This window comes from Falco biarmicus, chromosome 10 (genome assembly GCF_023638135.1).
Source record: "Falco biarmicus isolate bFalBia1 chromosome 10, bFalBia1.pri, whole genome shotgun sequence".
Classification (NCBI taxonomy): Eukaryota; Metazoa; Chordata; class Aves; order Falconiformes; family Falconidae; genus Falco; species Falco biarmicus.
Genome location: NC_079297.1, coordinates 36578369 through 36593026, shown reverse-complemented (window position 1 = coordinate 36593026; position 14658 = coordinate 36578369). Strand labels below are relative to the sequence as shown.

The 14658-nt window shown below is 52.0% G+C and overlaps 1 protein-coding gene across 3 annotated transcripts; it reads left to right on the top strand.

Annotated features, from left to right (window-relative positions):
• Nucleotides 1-445: 445 nt before the first annotated feature.
• ASCL2 (achaete-scute family bHLH transcription factor 2) lies at nt 446-1910 on the top strand. Of its 3 annotated transcripts, none has more exons than XM_056354175.1 (2): nt 446-1114; nt 1252-1910. In XM_056354175.1, exon 1 carries the CDS (start codon nt 591-593, stop codon nt 1101-1103), a length of 513 nt encoding a protein of 170 aa, XP_056210150.1. In that variant the 5' UTR covers nt 446-590; the 3' UTR covers nt 1104-1114; nt 1252-1910. The 3 variants fall into 3 exon arrangements, with proteins under 3 accessions (XP_056210150.1, XP_056210148.1, XP_056210147.1); XM_056354173.1 differs by having other exon boundaries at nt 1224-1910; XM_056354172.1 differs by having other exon boundaries at nt 448-1114; nt 1234-1910.
• The last annotated feature ends 12748 nt before the right edge of the window (nt 1911-14658 follow it).

Genomic DNA, 14658 nt, shown 5'->3' with positions numbered 1-14658 from the left:
GTGCCCGGGCCGGGCCGGGGGCTGGCACAGCGCCGCTGGGCGGGGGCGGGGCCGGAGGGCGGCCCCTCCCCCCGCTAATAATGAAAATTAAATTAAAATTAAAAATTAAGCCCAGAGAAGGAGAAGCGGGGGTTTCCGGACAAAAGTTGCGAGGGGCGGCCGGGCAGCGGGGCCGCTCCCGGGGAGGGGGGGGAGGGGGGGGGGGCTGGAAAAGGGGGGCGCGAGGGGGGGGTTGTTTGGCTGCGCCACGCGCCGGGCGCGCGCGGGGGCGGGGGCGCGCGCGGGGGCGGGGGGGTTTGCGCGCGTGGCGCGGCGTGCGCGGCGCGTGCTGCCGGCGGGGGCTCGCGCGCGGCGCGTTGATAAGGGCCGGGCGGCGGCGGCGGGCGCAGAGCGGCGGCGGGCGGGAGGGCGAGCGACCGGCTGACCGAGCGCCCCCGCGCTGCTCGCCCCCCTCCCCCCCCCCCCCTTTTTTTTTACTCTCCCCGCGTTAAGTTCAGTTTTCCTAAAATTGTTTTAAATTCTTTTTGGGTTTAGAAAAGCCTTACTGTTTTTCGCGCGCGCTCTCCACCCGCCGCCGTGGCCGCCCGGCGATGAACGGCGGGGCCCTGCCGCCGCTGCCCCCCGCCGCCCCCCGCGGCCGCCGGCGGCCCGCCTCCCCCGAGCTGCTGCGCTGCAAGCGCCGCCTGGCCCTGGCCGCCCTGCCCGGCACCGGCGCGGCGGCGGCGGCCGTGGCCCGGCGGAACGAGCGGGAGCGCAACCGCGTGCGGCTGGTGAACCTGGGCTTCGCGGCGCTGCGGCAGCACGTCCCGCACGGCGCCGCCAGCAAGAAGCTGAGCAAGGTGGAGACCCTCCGCTCCGCCGTCGAGTACATCCGCGCCCTGCAACGGCTCCTCGACGAGCACGACGCCGCCTTCCCCGACGGCCGCGGGCGGGCTGCCGGCGGGGAAGGCGGCGGCGGCGGCGGCTACTCCTCGGCGTCGCCCTCCTTCGCCTCCTCCGTGCCCGGCTCGCCGTGCTCCTCCGAGGAGAGCGGCTACGACGCGGCGCTCAGCCCCGAGGAGCGGGAGCTGCTGGACTTCACCAGCTGGCTCGGGAGCATCTGACCCGGCGGGAGGTGAGGGGGCTGCGGGGGTGGGGGCGGGGGGTGGGCACCGTTCCCCCCCGTGCCCCTGCGCTGGGGGAGCGGGCACGGACCCACCGGCGCTCTCCGCATCTCTCCGCAGCCGCGCTCAGCCCGCAGTCCCTCCGCAGCCGTCACCATCCCCCCGCAAAAAGAAACCCGAACACCCTCCTGCCCCCCCGCTGGCCACTTGGCTCGCCGGGCTCGCCCGCCGGCGGGGAGGCGATGGGTGCCCGGTGGGCGATGGGTGCCCGAGCGGAGGGGACCCGGCCCGGGCGCCTGGGGGAAGAAGAGAAAGTCCAACCACCTGATGCTTCCTTGTTTCTGGAGGGGGAGGGGCTTTTTTATCGTGCCGGATTCTATTTTATATGTAACTTGAACTGACTACAGGAACACTGGTGTATGAAGACTTATTTTTGTACAAGAAACCTTAGAGAAAGGGGTGAGGAGACGGTTCTATTTTTAGTAAGCCCGGTTCCCCCGCTCCCCGACGCTGCCAGCACGTTTGGGGAACATACTCTGTTTAGATAAACAGGTGGGGTTTTATCCTCTCCAAACACTTTAGTAAAAGACTGTAAAGTTCTGTTGTGTCTTAACGTGGTGTCTGAGTTTGTCTGGTGTGAAGGTCCACTTCTCTGAAAACTGAAGTTTTCTTTTTTAAAAAAAAATGTATTGAAGGCATTTTTGTATGCACTTGCTAGGATTTCTTAAGTTGTACATATGCAGTTTTTAAAAGAGTATCATATTTTATGTAAATTGACTTTATAAATAAAAATCTATTTATAAATGGCTTCAGAGCTGTAAGACACATGTGTTTGCCAGAAGCGCCCAAGGTAACTTCTGCCTGAGGGAGTGGGAAAGGGGAGCAAGGAGTGAAATGAGCCGAGAGGCAGCTCTCCTGCAGCAGGTTTTATATGTGGAGGGGAATAAGGAACAGCACGGCGTAACCTCCAGGCTTGCTTTTTCTTCTCCCCATTCAAGTTCTGTGAACTCAAGCACTTGGTGCAAAGACTGCAGAGATGATGTATGGAGAGATGCAGATGTGTATAGGAGAGGAGGCAGGTTCAGTGCCGATAACTCCTTTCCTGGCCATGCAGAAGGTGCTGCAGGCTGTGCCACCCCTGCCTGCAGCGATGGGAGAGCCATGGAAAGGTAAGGAGGGAGTGGGTATCTGAAGTTTGTTTGTCCTGGCAGCTACTCTCAGGAGTTAGGTTGGGGTGCCTTTATTCAGCGGAGCAGCATCTCTGAGAACAGTGTTGTCATTCAAAAACCACACGTGACCAGCAGCATCCCACTCTGACCTACTCTAACTTCAGCTGCACATACATACACTTTACCTAAAGGCAATAAGCAAAGGTGAATTGCACCTTAGAAACTGTTGCCACTGCTACAGACTCCTAAGCTCCGTCCGTTACCTTTGGGCTCACGCTGAAAGACCTGCTTCAGTGGAGGTGAGCCAGAGGTAAGCAGATCACTGTGAAACAAAACACAGTGATGATGGCCTGGGGAGAGTACAGCAGAGGCTGTTAACTTCCCTTACACAGCGCTAGTTACTGTTAGCAGTTAACAGAGCAAAATGGGCTGGCCTATAGAATATGCTGAGTGAACACAAAGCAGAAAGGGTTATTAAAATTGACCTACTTTACAAGGGCTGTGTGTATAATCTCTCTGCTGCGTTAGTACAGGAGATGTAGAAGTCTTCAGGAGTATGATCACTCAGCAGTCCCAAATTCAGTAATTGCAGTTGGTGCTTTGTCATCCAGATCTATAGGAGTATTCCACATAGGTGGCTCCGTGTGAAGAGCAAAAAAATTGACCCATGGGAAAATGCAAGCTCTAACAGCAAGCAGCAATGAGGAGCCTGCAAGAAAGAACAATAGTTACTGTGCTTCAAGTTCATTCCCTAATCAAAGTTGCTCTAATAAACAGTCCCTTTGAGAGGCCCTGGGAATTCAAGTGCTTAATAAATTGTTTGCAAAGGTTTTGTCCTGTATGGCTCTTCAGCAGCCCCACAGGTATGAGTGCGAGTTGTGGGCTGACCTGGCTGTCAAGTGACCTGCTTGGCAGCAGCAGACAGGGCTGGGGGGTGTGTGTGCATGTATGACACGGTACTTTTCCCCAGTGGGGGTTTAGGGTCTTCATCCTCACAGATGACCTCCAAAAATTTAGTCGGGCATAAACCCATGCTGACTCCCACATACTTATCCTCAGCCTGAAACAGCGTGCCACCTTTTCCAAGCAATTTAGAAATCAGGACTGCCACGTTTATCTGTGCAAGTGTCCCATTATGGCAGAATGCATTTGTTTAGAGAGTTTTACTACTGCTTGGCAGGGTGTTTGTTTTCCTTCCTTAGGAGTGCTGATCATTTTTGTATTTCCAAAAACAGTATCTGGCTCTCAGTCAAGTAACTCCCAGTATTGTTACTAGGTTCATCAGATCACCCAAGATACTGTTGCAGCAACATCAAAGCAGCATCAACTGTAACTGTATTGGCAAGAAGTGAGCTGTGAACAGTTTTCACTTAAGCAATATTAATATTAGGAAGAAAAAAAAAAAAGAGCTTAGCATCACAAGTTATATTAGTGCTGTCAGCCAGTGTTTCAGGAGAAACTAAAAAGGGGGAAATCAGGAATGTACAATTTACTTAAACCCCCCCCCCCCCAAGGTGGTCATGACCCTTGCAAACACTTGAGGGGAAAGAAGGTGCAGGGAGAAGGAAATATGCTTGGTTTAGAAACACAAGATGGACAGAGGGACTTCTTTCCCCAACCATGATGACCACAAGTCATTAGCAGATTCTCAGATCAAGATGCTAAAGAGGCTACACCAGAGAGAAGGGTATTGAATTGTTCTGCCCTTTTAAGCAAGCGTTAAGAAGGACGCAAGGTAGGTTCTTTGGCAGTTGTAGAGGCAGCAGGTACCTTCAGGCAGCCACTTTGGAGACTGCTTGGACTGTGTTGAGAAGACTCCCAACTCTCAGTGCTCACACCTAGACCTCTTTGCTCCATTTGTGCAAAATAGTGCCAGGGCAAAGACTTGGAGATGAAAGCCCTGAGACCGTGAGTGTCACTTGTAAGCAGCAGGAGTAACAACAGCTCTGCCTTCTCACCCACATGCTTACCCTGCCTGGAGGGGGTACCTCCACGTGATGGTGAGACTGTGAATGTCTGGGTTAGCTATCACCAGCCAAGGGCTACCACAGGGGCTTCCAGGAAGCCCAGGTACCTGCCTGGACAGGACCTGCAGCACAGACAAATGCCCAAAATACTTGTGGCAGGGCTGGGGAAAGTCTGACGAGCCCATCGTTTCTCTTTAGATGTGTAAGTGGAAATGCAGTGCCTAAAATGGAAACCCCAGCTCTCCAGGAGGACACAAACCCAGCCCCAAGGTACAGGGCTGCAGGGCAGTCAGATTCAGGCAGAAGAAATATGCCAAGGAATTCTGAGAATTAAGGACAAAAAAGAAAAAGAAAAGAAGAAAAAAAGAGGCAGTAGCAAGCTGAGGGTACCAGGAGGCACAGGCCTGTCAACATGCTGCTATGAAACACACTTCTGTAAACCTCTCATATCTGCATCCACCGACAGGTTCCCGTTTTCCTGAGCAGCATTTTAGAGGTCACAGACATCTCTAATGAAGCAGAAACAAGTTGCAGGGTGGCGTCAGGATTAGCTGACCCCCTCCGTGGGCTGAAAGAACCCGAGAGTTTTCAACTGTGGTCCCTTTCTTTGGCGTGTTGAATGGCTCAGGCTGAAACTTTTCTTGTTACCCAAAGCACACAAAGCCCAGCACATGGTAAAAATAGTTCCTTGCAATGAACCACGCGTTATTGCACTGGAGTGATGCTGTCACCCCTCATGGGCAACCTCAGGTTCAGCTCCATGGCTACACTCATTCCAAATTTCTTCACGTTATTATTAAAACAGAGTAATTTTGTAGAAAGGGGCTACGCAGCCTGCCTGAAGGCTTGCACACCGTGAGAAGCGCTAGGAAGCGGGCACACGGGTGCCCTGCAGCATCTCCAGGGCAGGACAGCATCGCTGGTCCTTCTTGCAGGGTCAGCGGCTGCAGCAGAGCCCCAGCACTGCAGGGATCCTCAGGAGAGCACCGCCTCGGAGCACAGCAAGAGTCCGAGGGAAGAGGGCTTTCTTCCGTTCCTACCGCCACACGGTATCACCAGCAAACATCAGCTTTACCACAGATCCTCCTGCAGAGAACAGCCAGCGGTTGGTTTTAATTTATAACAACTCACTTTTACGTTAACACCTCGTAAAGATCTTGTTACAGACTGGGCGCAGCAGGCGGCAAGGTGAGCGTCTGCGTATCAGCTTCCTGCTGCCTCCCCTTCCATCCCTGGGGAGCAGCCGCCAGGAAGATGCTTGTCCTGCCAGGCTTTGCTGGGCGTAGCAAGGCTCTGCACTGCCACGGGTTGTGGGCAGACGGCTGTGTGCTAAGACTAGTCCTGAGGTCATTTCGCTCTTCTCATGCCGGGCGCAGAAGAGCCGGCTAACAGTAACAATTTTCAGTCATTTCTTATCTGGATTGGATGCGGGCCAGGAGCCCAGGAGCGTGCGTAGTTCAGAGAGAGGCAGCCCTTGCGCTGTCAGCAGCAGCAGAGCTGGCCTGGCTTTGCCCAGCTTGGGCATCGGCCAGCCAGGGTTCGGCTTTCGTCCCAGAAACTACCATCAACAGGGCGTTACCCGTGATATATACCTGGGAGTAGTGGGGCTAGCTGTATTAAAGCAGCACCAGCCATAATGACGAGTTAGTGTTGCACCCTTAAGAGGTTATCAGGCAGCCTAGTGAATGACTTAAAAACCTGGGGACACCATGAAGCCCTGGCTCCTTCTGAGCTCTGTGCATGCCCTGGCAGACACGAGCAGAGAGAGCTCTGCCAGGTGCTTTCAGAGCATCCCTTGGAGCCTCACCACAGGTCTTCTCAAGCCGGTCCCTGGGGCTTGCTCTTTGGAGAAAGGAGCAGATGCTCCTGTAGCTGAGTGAGGACACAGAGAGGTTTTACACTTACTAGTACTCAGTCTTTTTACTATATCCAAGTAATTTCTTTCATCTGTTTTTTTCCCGTAATAAAATCAACCAAGAAAGAGGCTAAAGCTAGCACAGGAATGGGAGAAGTAGCGTAGCCAAGGCACTTGCCAGGGAGAGTGGCTGTTTTGCACCTCTGCCATCACCATCATCAAGAGGGGAATATCAGCACCTTCAGCTTAGGGAAAGCATGGCAAAACCATCAGAGACTGGGATTTCTGCTGTATTTTAAATGGAGATTCTCCCCTGTTCTTGAGAGCCTACAATTGGACAGACATCACTGTTCAGATTGATTAAGTTCTCATTTTCTGCAGAGTGCTGCCTGCCCCCTCACTCCTGCTGACACCTTTTTTTTTTTTGTCCCAGGGCACAACAAGGTGGCAAAAGAATAAGTGAAGTGACCCACAGAAGTCCTAACGTGGCTGTGCTACATACAGGTGAGGCCAGAGAGATGCTCTGAGAAACCCCAGCCAGCCAGCAGACTTCAACACCAGCAGCCACACACGATGAGCAGGAAAAACCCAAGACAAGACAGACGTTTAGTATCTGCCCAAGCTATCGGTGTTGTTTTACGATAGAGGAGAAATAAACAGTCATGTAGGGCAACACGGAAATGAAAAGTGCAAGAAAGTGGTCAGCAGTGGAAGGCATAGTGCATTAACTCAGAGCAAGCAGCACAGACAAATGACTTCAATTATTGGGCTGTGACACCCTCCCTCACCTCAACTGTATACATGGTTCCGTTTATTGGTAGATGTTAGTGAGATCAGAGGTATAAACAGCAGAAGGGGAGAAACTTCTGGTAAGGGAGACTGTTTGGCTGCAGGAACTAGGGCAGCTCTTCAAGCTTTGACCTACAAGCATCCACCTTGCTCCTGGAGAAGACTCAGTTCTCTTGCCTCTTGATCTTCTTTCATCTCCTGGCCTCAGCCCCACCATTTAAAGCCTGCAGTACACTCACAATCGAGTCACCAGACCCAGTAAATTGTGCTTGCTTTTTAAGTTGTTTGTTTTTGTTTTTTTTAAAAGGGGAAGAAAAGCCAACAGAGAGTGGCATGGTAGCCCCAAGGGGATTTTTCTGTTAAAGTCACTGCCAAAAGAATGACCAATTTGTAAGTGAAATGTTGACACTTCTATAACATAGCAAATATCTTTCCCTTGAGTGAAGCACTTCAAGATATATAAAGAAAAGATGGATTTTGACAGGATATTAAATACTAGGAGGAAGTGTTGCAATACTGTAACACATTTTCCCTTTCTCTGTGTTTCCCACTTTCACACACACAATTCCTTCAAGGCTCCACAGAAGAGCCACAGTCCCTCAAGCAGAACCATACAGAGAGAGAAGCAGGTGAAACCCACTGGGTAAACTAAATTCTAGTTTAGAATATTAGTAAATACCATCACCCTCTTACCAGAGCAGTACCTGCAAAAAAACCCAAAACCCTCACAGACTGCCAGCCAGCCCTCAGCACGGGTTTACTTATAGCGAGGGGGAGCCAGTTGGTGTCAGTGGAAGCAGCTGCTCGCCTTGGTGAAGCACCTGCACGCAATTCCCTGCCGAGGGGGCTCTGTGCCAGCCGGCCCCCACCACTGCTTCTCCTAACCCAGGAGGCACCTGGCACCAGAGCAAACTGGGCAACAAAGAGGGTGAAACGTGCTTTAAGCAGCTTGAAGTCTGCGGTGCGCACTGTATTGGGTCTGGTTTAACGGCAGTGAGGATGGGGAGCAGGGCTGGGTGCACCCCGGCACAGCTCGGCACCGTCTCCTTGACTGACTCCCCCCAGTCCCCCTCCAGCAGCACGTGTGACTGTCCCACAGGCTGTGTCCCGTGGGCTGCACAGACCTGGGATGCTGCTGAGATAGTTTATACCCTTCGGTCTTTGGTCAGTAAAGAGGGGTGAGAGCAGAGAGGCTTTTGAAGTGGGGAGACCACAGAGCTCATTTAGGATGCACACACCACCAAAAAACCCCAACCACCAGACAGTAATAACTTCAAACCAGTGATGACTAGAGTTGAAAACAGCGATGTACTGGCAGAAGCACTAGTGCCTAAGCCAAGTTCAAATGTGGTGTGAGCTGAATTTAACTCTGTTTATGACGCTGAAGAGAGCTAATAGTTGCCAGCAGGCAAGTCTTGCCATTAAAGAGAAGCACACAAGTTGTTCAAGGGACCTCTGAGCACTCTGTCAGGCCCAGCAGAAATCTTAAACAAGGCCCTCCCTGCCGTGAAACCTGCTGGAGAAAGCAAAGGCAGTGTCTGTGTCTTGCACATGCCATGGCAGGCTGGGCCTGAGCTACATGGACAGGACCCTTGGTGGGAGCTGTTGTTTAGGACGGGGGCTGTGCTTGGTGTGTGCGTGGCAGAAATCCCCCAGGGAAGGAGCAGAGCGCTGGACGGGGAGCTGCAGAAGGGGGCTTGTCGGGCTGCTGGGGACACAGACTGGGGCGGGAGGTGTCTGCAAGCTGTTTGCTTCTGCTGCGTTTGGAGGGACAGGACTGGACACCACTCCTTGTGGGTGAACCGAACAGCCACCTACATTGTGCTGCCACCTCCCCATCCCAGCTTCTCACCAGCGTCAGCCTTGGCATCACCATCGCATCGGTGCGCCATGCACCACTGCATCCCTGTACAGGCTACTGTAACCAGGCCTGGCGGCTGCTCTCTCCAGCCACCGCGGAGGGCACTCGGTACGGAGGCAGCGAGGAGCAGCTCAGGTGTCACGGAGGGAGCTCCACGTAGCCTACTTCATCCTGCTAGAAAGCCACATGGCACGGCTGGATTAGCCCTGGCCCCAGAGCGAGCTTCCCTGCAGCTGAGCAGGGGTCACAATGCACGCCTGCTTGAACGCAAGCAATCTGAACAGCTGTGTAGCTCCTTTCTAGCAAATTGTCCTAAGCCAGAAGAGTTGAGATAAGGGCAAAGTAAATTTCTTGTGCTAATTTATTTGCACCCGTTTGGATTTGTTTTGTTCGATTTTAATAAGTGAGTTGAGACTTCCGTTAGAGAGTTAAAATAATTCACTTCAAGCATTGCTTGTTAGCGTGCAACAAAGCAAGTAATGAACTTCCAGCTAAGTTCTGAGCTGAGCATTATGGAAGCTGTTATTTTGCCACAGCGAAGATATTTATTGAAAATAAACTAAGTGGAGAATTTGTTGCTGCTTTCTTTCCCCTGATAATGTATTGTCTGAGTGGAGACTTTTTCCATATAGCTTTTTTTCTTCAGTAAAAAAGCAGATGCAGTGAGTAAGAAGGATTTTAGAAGTGCAGCAGTTGGGTTACAAAATGGTTCATTTCAGGAGCTGTTTAACGGGATGACTTTAAATTTCAAGATGTTAAATGCTTGATTGAAATCCCCAAAGTTCTGCATGGTCAAAATGTGCAACAGATCATTTACTGAAGCAAGGACTTTGCTTTGGGTCATGTCAAAATGTCAAAATTTCAGTTTTCTGGAGACTGTGAAGCACCTCTGTGTTACAGCATCAAAGTACAGCAATGACACTTGAGCTATCTGAAAAATCCTGGGCTGTGTCTCGGTCTTAAAGTGCCAGCAAAAGTGTTAGAAAAAGTCAGGCGGCCAGCTGAAAAATAGCACATGATGGGGTTTTGATTTTGTTTGCTCCCCTTGTGTCTTGACTTCAGGCAGTAGGATTTTGGATCTCCTTCCTTGCTGAGGGGCTGGAAACACAGAGGAGATTCAAGCGAGGCGTGAGCCCAGGCAGGTGGGGGGCAATGCCCAGGCTGCAGCCACCCCAGTGGCAAGAAATTATCCCCAGCAAACCCTGTAAGAGCAGCTGGGGGCATTTGTAGAGGTGTGGATGTGTGGGACAGCTTGTCCCCAGACTCCTCCAGCCACGGGGGAAGACTTGATGCTCCAGCTTTATGCTCCTAAAGCACCTCAGAGGGCAGGGGTCTGCATGGCGTAACAGCCCCCAGCGCTCTCTGCCCAGGAGTCAGCCCTCCATAGGATTTGCAGCGCACAGCTTGCACTGGGGACAAAAAACCCCACCCCATGCTGAAACGCAGACGTCATGGCTTGTGTGTATGGAGGGGATGTCCCCGAGCCCGTTTTTCTCCACCTCTACTTAAAATTAACGTTGCGTCATATATCACCCCTCTTTCTCAGCACCTTCACTGCAGGAGAAAGCTGGAAGCGGGAGGTGGAGTAGGGAGAGTGAAAGAAAAAAAGAAAATGGGAAAAATGGAAGAAAGTGAGAGGCTGAGGATGGAGGGGAGGAGGGGGAAGGAAGGGCTTGAAAGGGCTGGTGGGGGACAGTGTCAGGCTGGCCTGGCCGCCCTGCATTGTGCCCAGCTCTATCCATCTAAATAAAGGGACCATCCTGACTTGTGTCCCAGCTGGGAGAGGTTTTGTTGCCTTTCACGTTTTGGTGTCATCCCCTCCCACTGTTTACTCCCCCTCACCGTGCTTTCATCCAGACTGCATCAAAGTCCCCCTGTCTCCACGGGCCTTTCCGTCCCCTCCCTGGAGGCACAATGTCCCCTTTTGTGGCCACCACCCAGGTGACCTTTTCTACCTCCTTACTCCCATTTATTCCTGCACCCCCAGTAAATAAACCCTGGAGCAAGGGGAGGGTGGAAGCTGGGAAGGAGAGTGCTGGCCCTGGGGCAGATCCTCCCTTTTGCACCCCCACTAACCCCCAGAGGCAGGGCCAGGAGCATGGGCTGGGTACTGGGGGGTGGCATGTGCCCAGGGGTGGATCGACCTGCCCAGCACCCCGCAGTGAGGTAAGTGCTGCAGAGAGCTTTTGCAGATTTACCCCCACAAGACGTCCCCTTTTCCACCTTACACAAATGCCCATGGGAGGGGGCAGAGCCGCGTCTGGTGGGGGTGGCTGAGGGGACTCACTCGTGGGCATTTTGGCATTTGAGGAGCGAATATCCAGCTACAGCCTGCACCAGGGGTGTTGGCTGGGGGAGGAAAAAATTTGTCCAGCCCATTTGCTGGACTGGGCATAGCAAAAGCCTGCCCACAGCTCAGCCTGTTGTGCCTGTGGGCTGCACGTTTCCCTCCTGGCTTTTCTCCCCCTGGCATTTGTTTCCCTTTGGTTCCTGGTGGTTTATCAATCTTTATTAGTCTCTGCTTGCTTTGGGAGAGCTCAGACACGTCCCAGGGCTGTGGCCCTGTGTGGGGTCTTCGCTACTGCTGGTGCAATGGGGGTCCCTTCAGCAAGCACCACAAACAGCCCCACCACTCCTCTTTTTCTTCCTCAGGTCACCTGAGAAGAACCTCCATGTCCTTCCAGCCCCTTGCTTCCCCACGGGCAGGCAGGCAGTGAGGCACTGCGGGGCACCTTGCCCTCCCACTTACCAGGCTGGGATGCATCTGCCCACGGGAGGCTGAACCCACCGGTGGGACCGGTGGCATGGCATTGGACGTGGTGAGGAAGGTGGTCTTGTTCACGAGTGTTTGCCATGTTTGCTTATTTTTCTCCCTGAAAGCAAGCATCTCTCATGCTGCGCTCTCCTTGCATGTCATTTTTAAAGCTAGTGAAGGTATTTAGGAATGATGCCCTGTGCCTGGTGTAGCTGTGCTGGAGGAGCGAGGCACATGGCTCTGATCAGCCAGAGGCAGGGCCATGCCAAAGCTCTGCCTTAAATGCAGTCAGCCTTCTTCTCCAGGGTACTTAGCAGACACCAGGTCCTCTAAGAGATGGCTAAACACCTGTACCCTGAAATTTTTACACTGAGTATTTTCTCTTAGAAAACCATGAGCAGCTTTCTGCTGTGAATCCTGTATTTCCCAGCCCCCCCTGCCCCATGCCTGGCATGTGTCCCTGAGCAATCACAAACAGGTGGAGGCATGACACAGTGCTCCAGCTATGAGATCCCAGTCACAGCCCTTATTCTGCATATTTGATGCTTTCAGGCCTTGACATTCGAGTAGCTGCACCTCTGCTGAGCTCTGCTCCAGCTCTGCACACGGGCTGCCTTGGAGAGGCAGGGCTGGGGTGGGCGCAAGGACACCCCCCGTAGATGAGGACACCAGAGTGGGCTCGGGGCAGCTCACTCCAGCTACACATCTGGCCTGTGTTCCTTCACTGTCTTTATTTGTAAAAGGCAGAGCTCAGACCCTCACGGTGCTCCAGGTTGTCCGAAACAGAGAACTCTCCACCCCAAAGTCCTTGTCTCTGTGTGTTTCAGATCCTATTTTGGCTGCCCAAGGTGATACAGTCAGATCCTAAATTAGCCTCTTATAATCTAAATTGAATTTAGACCCAGAAAATCCCCAGCTTTCAGATGTTTCTGGTTACACAATAACCCTGGCTCTCCTTCTCAGAGGAGTGAAATGGCAGGATTTTGAAATTCCTTGTTGGTTCATGTTTGCATATAAATGCTGATTTTATCTTTTCTGTACACAAAGTAAACACAAAGCTGTTTTACAATAATGTTGCCGTTGAAACATGCACCCAGGATGGCAAAACAACCCTGACTTAGAGATGTTTCCAGGCCCAAGGACCATGCCTCCCTTCACACAAAGAAGCCGCCCGCCCCAAGATGCCCAGCCCACCTTCATCCCTGTTGATGCAGTTCAACAGGCAGATTTCGTAAGGCAGGAGTAAGATCCAGAAGCAAAAGTGAGGGGGTGATGGTATATCAATTCACCCAGGCTGCCCAAGCCAGTGAGCAAGCCTAAGCGCAGGTTCCCAATGAAGCTGAATTTTCCCGTAGACCCCCAAGAGCCGTGGAGCACGCTGGAAGTGCCCAGGCCCCCCATTACCCAACTGGGCAATGATGGCACTCACTTTAACAAGGACTTGTAGCTCTTGCCCCTTTTTAATGCTGGTCTACACAGGGAATGTAATTCAGTTTAAAACAGGGGGTTAAAGTAAGGTAGCTATTGATGATTAACTCTCTGGGGGAAAAGTGTTACGCTAAAAGATGCTCTTTGTGGAAGAACTAAATGCAGTTATGGCCAGGAGCCAACAGAAAGGAAGAAGTACTGCTGGGAGGAGATAACTGATGTAAAGTAAGTTAATTCAGCATAATTCCTGAATTACAGAGCCTTACCTGGGGATCAGAGATGGCTATACTTAAAAAGGACTATGTCCACAAGCCTGACAGCCTTAGTTGTGGAAAGAGTATCGTAAAATCAAAGAAAACCACATATTCTGACGATTTCTTCTCTGTCAATGGATGTTGCAGAAACTCCATTTGAAAGTCAACGGCCTCTAGTGCAAGAGGTGCTCTTGGGTGCTGCAATGGGAGAGGATAAAAATCCAGCCTAAATATCTCCCTTCGGCCATCTCAGAGCGTGGTGTCTAAGTTAGTCATTTGACTAGTCATCTACTTTAATAGCTGACGAAGACAGAGGCATTTTCTGAGAGCAATTAATTCTGCTCGCTGTAGGATGACTATTTGACATGGGACCAACCGCCCCTGGGGGATGCCTGTCCCTCCTGATGCCTGTAGGTGGGTTCTACAGCTGGTGAGTGGATGCATCAGTCGCGTGGTCATGGGTAGATGAGTTGCCTCCTGCCCTATGTGCCTGAGTGCTCATGGAGGCTGAAGAACTTCCCCCATCCAAATAGTCATCTTTAAAATAACACGTCTTTACCGCAAAGTTCACTGAAGTCCAGGTTCTGGCGTTTCAGTCCCGCAGCTTCCAGTGGCCTTTCCATCACGTCTGTACTATCTGAGGCAGTATCAGAAACGGACCCTGCTTTATTGCTGGTGGTCTCCATACACAATCTACAACACGGGTCCGATTGAAAAAGCCCCCAGCCTCATCCGCTGGCCATCAAGCCTTCATCTTTAAATGACACTAAATGCATCCAGCAGAAGCTGGGTAATATGTTTTTCATGTCCTAGCAGGCACCTGGGATTCAAATGCTACTGCCTTTGACATTGCAAGAACAAAATCTGAAAATGTCACACAGCTGTTTAATGCGAAACAATTTAAAAAAGTGAACGTGCAAGATGTTTCGATTAGAAACCACATTTTCCTTCTTGTTGCTTTGGACAAGAGGCTTAGAAGAAGGCCGGGTGTGCGCACATGTTCCTGAGGCACCAACTCCTGTGGCCAGCACAAGGGACATCAAGGGGTGGGATGAAGAAGACAACTGCGAAATGTCAGATCATTTAGCGACATGAGTTGCTCTGCAGCCTCTGTCAGAAGCAATTGCAGGAGGGCAAGCAGATCACCCCAAGTCCCCCGGCACAGCTGCCTGAGCGTGGCTTATACCTCTGCAGTGGAAAGCACGGCTCGCTTCCGTAGGGCAGCAGGTTCCGCTGCAGCGTGGTGAGCCCTGCTGCAAGTATCATCTGCAGCGAGTAGTGAACACTGATGCAGATTTCGTTAGAGGCAGAGCCTCGGCGTGACTAGAAACATGAGCATCAGCTAGGACCAGTATGAAAGAAAAAGTATATTAAATTGTCAGGAGTGGTAGAATATGCACATGCAGCTACCCTGTTTCTAAATGGAGTCATTTGCCCACATGAGCTCCTCATCCAACCTCACTTGGGTGGCTTTTAG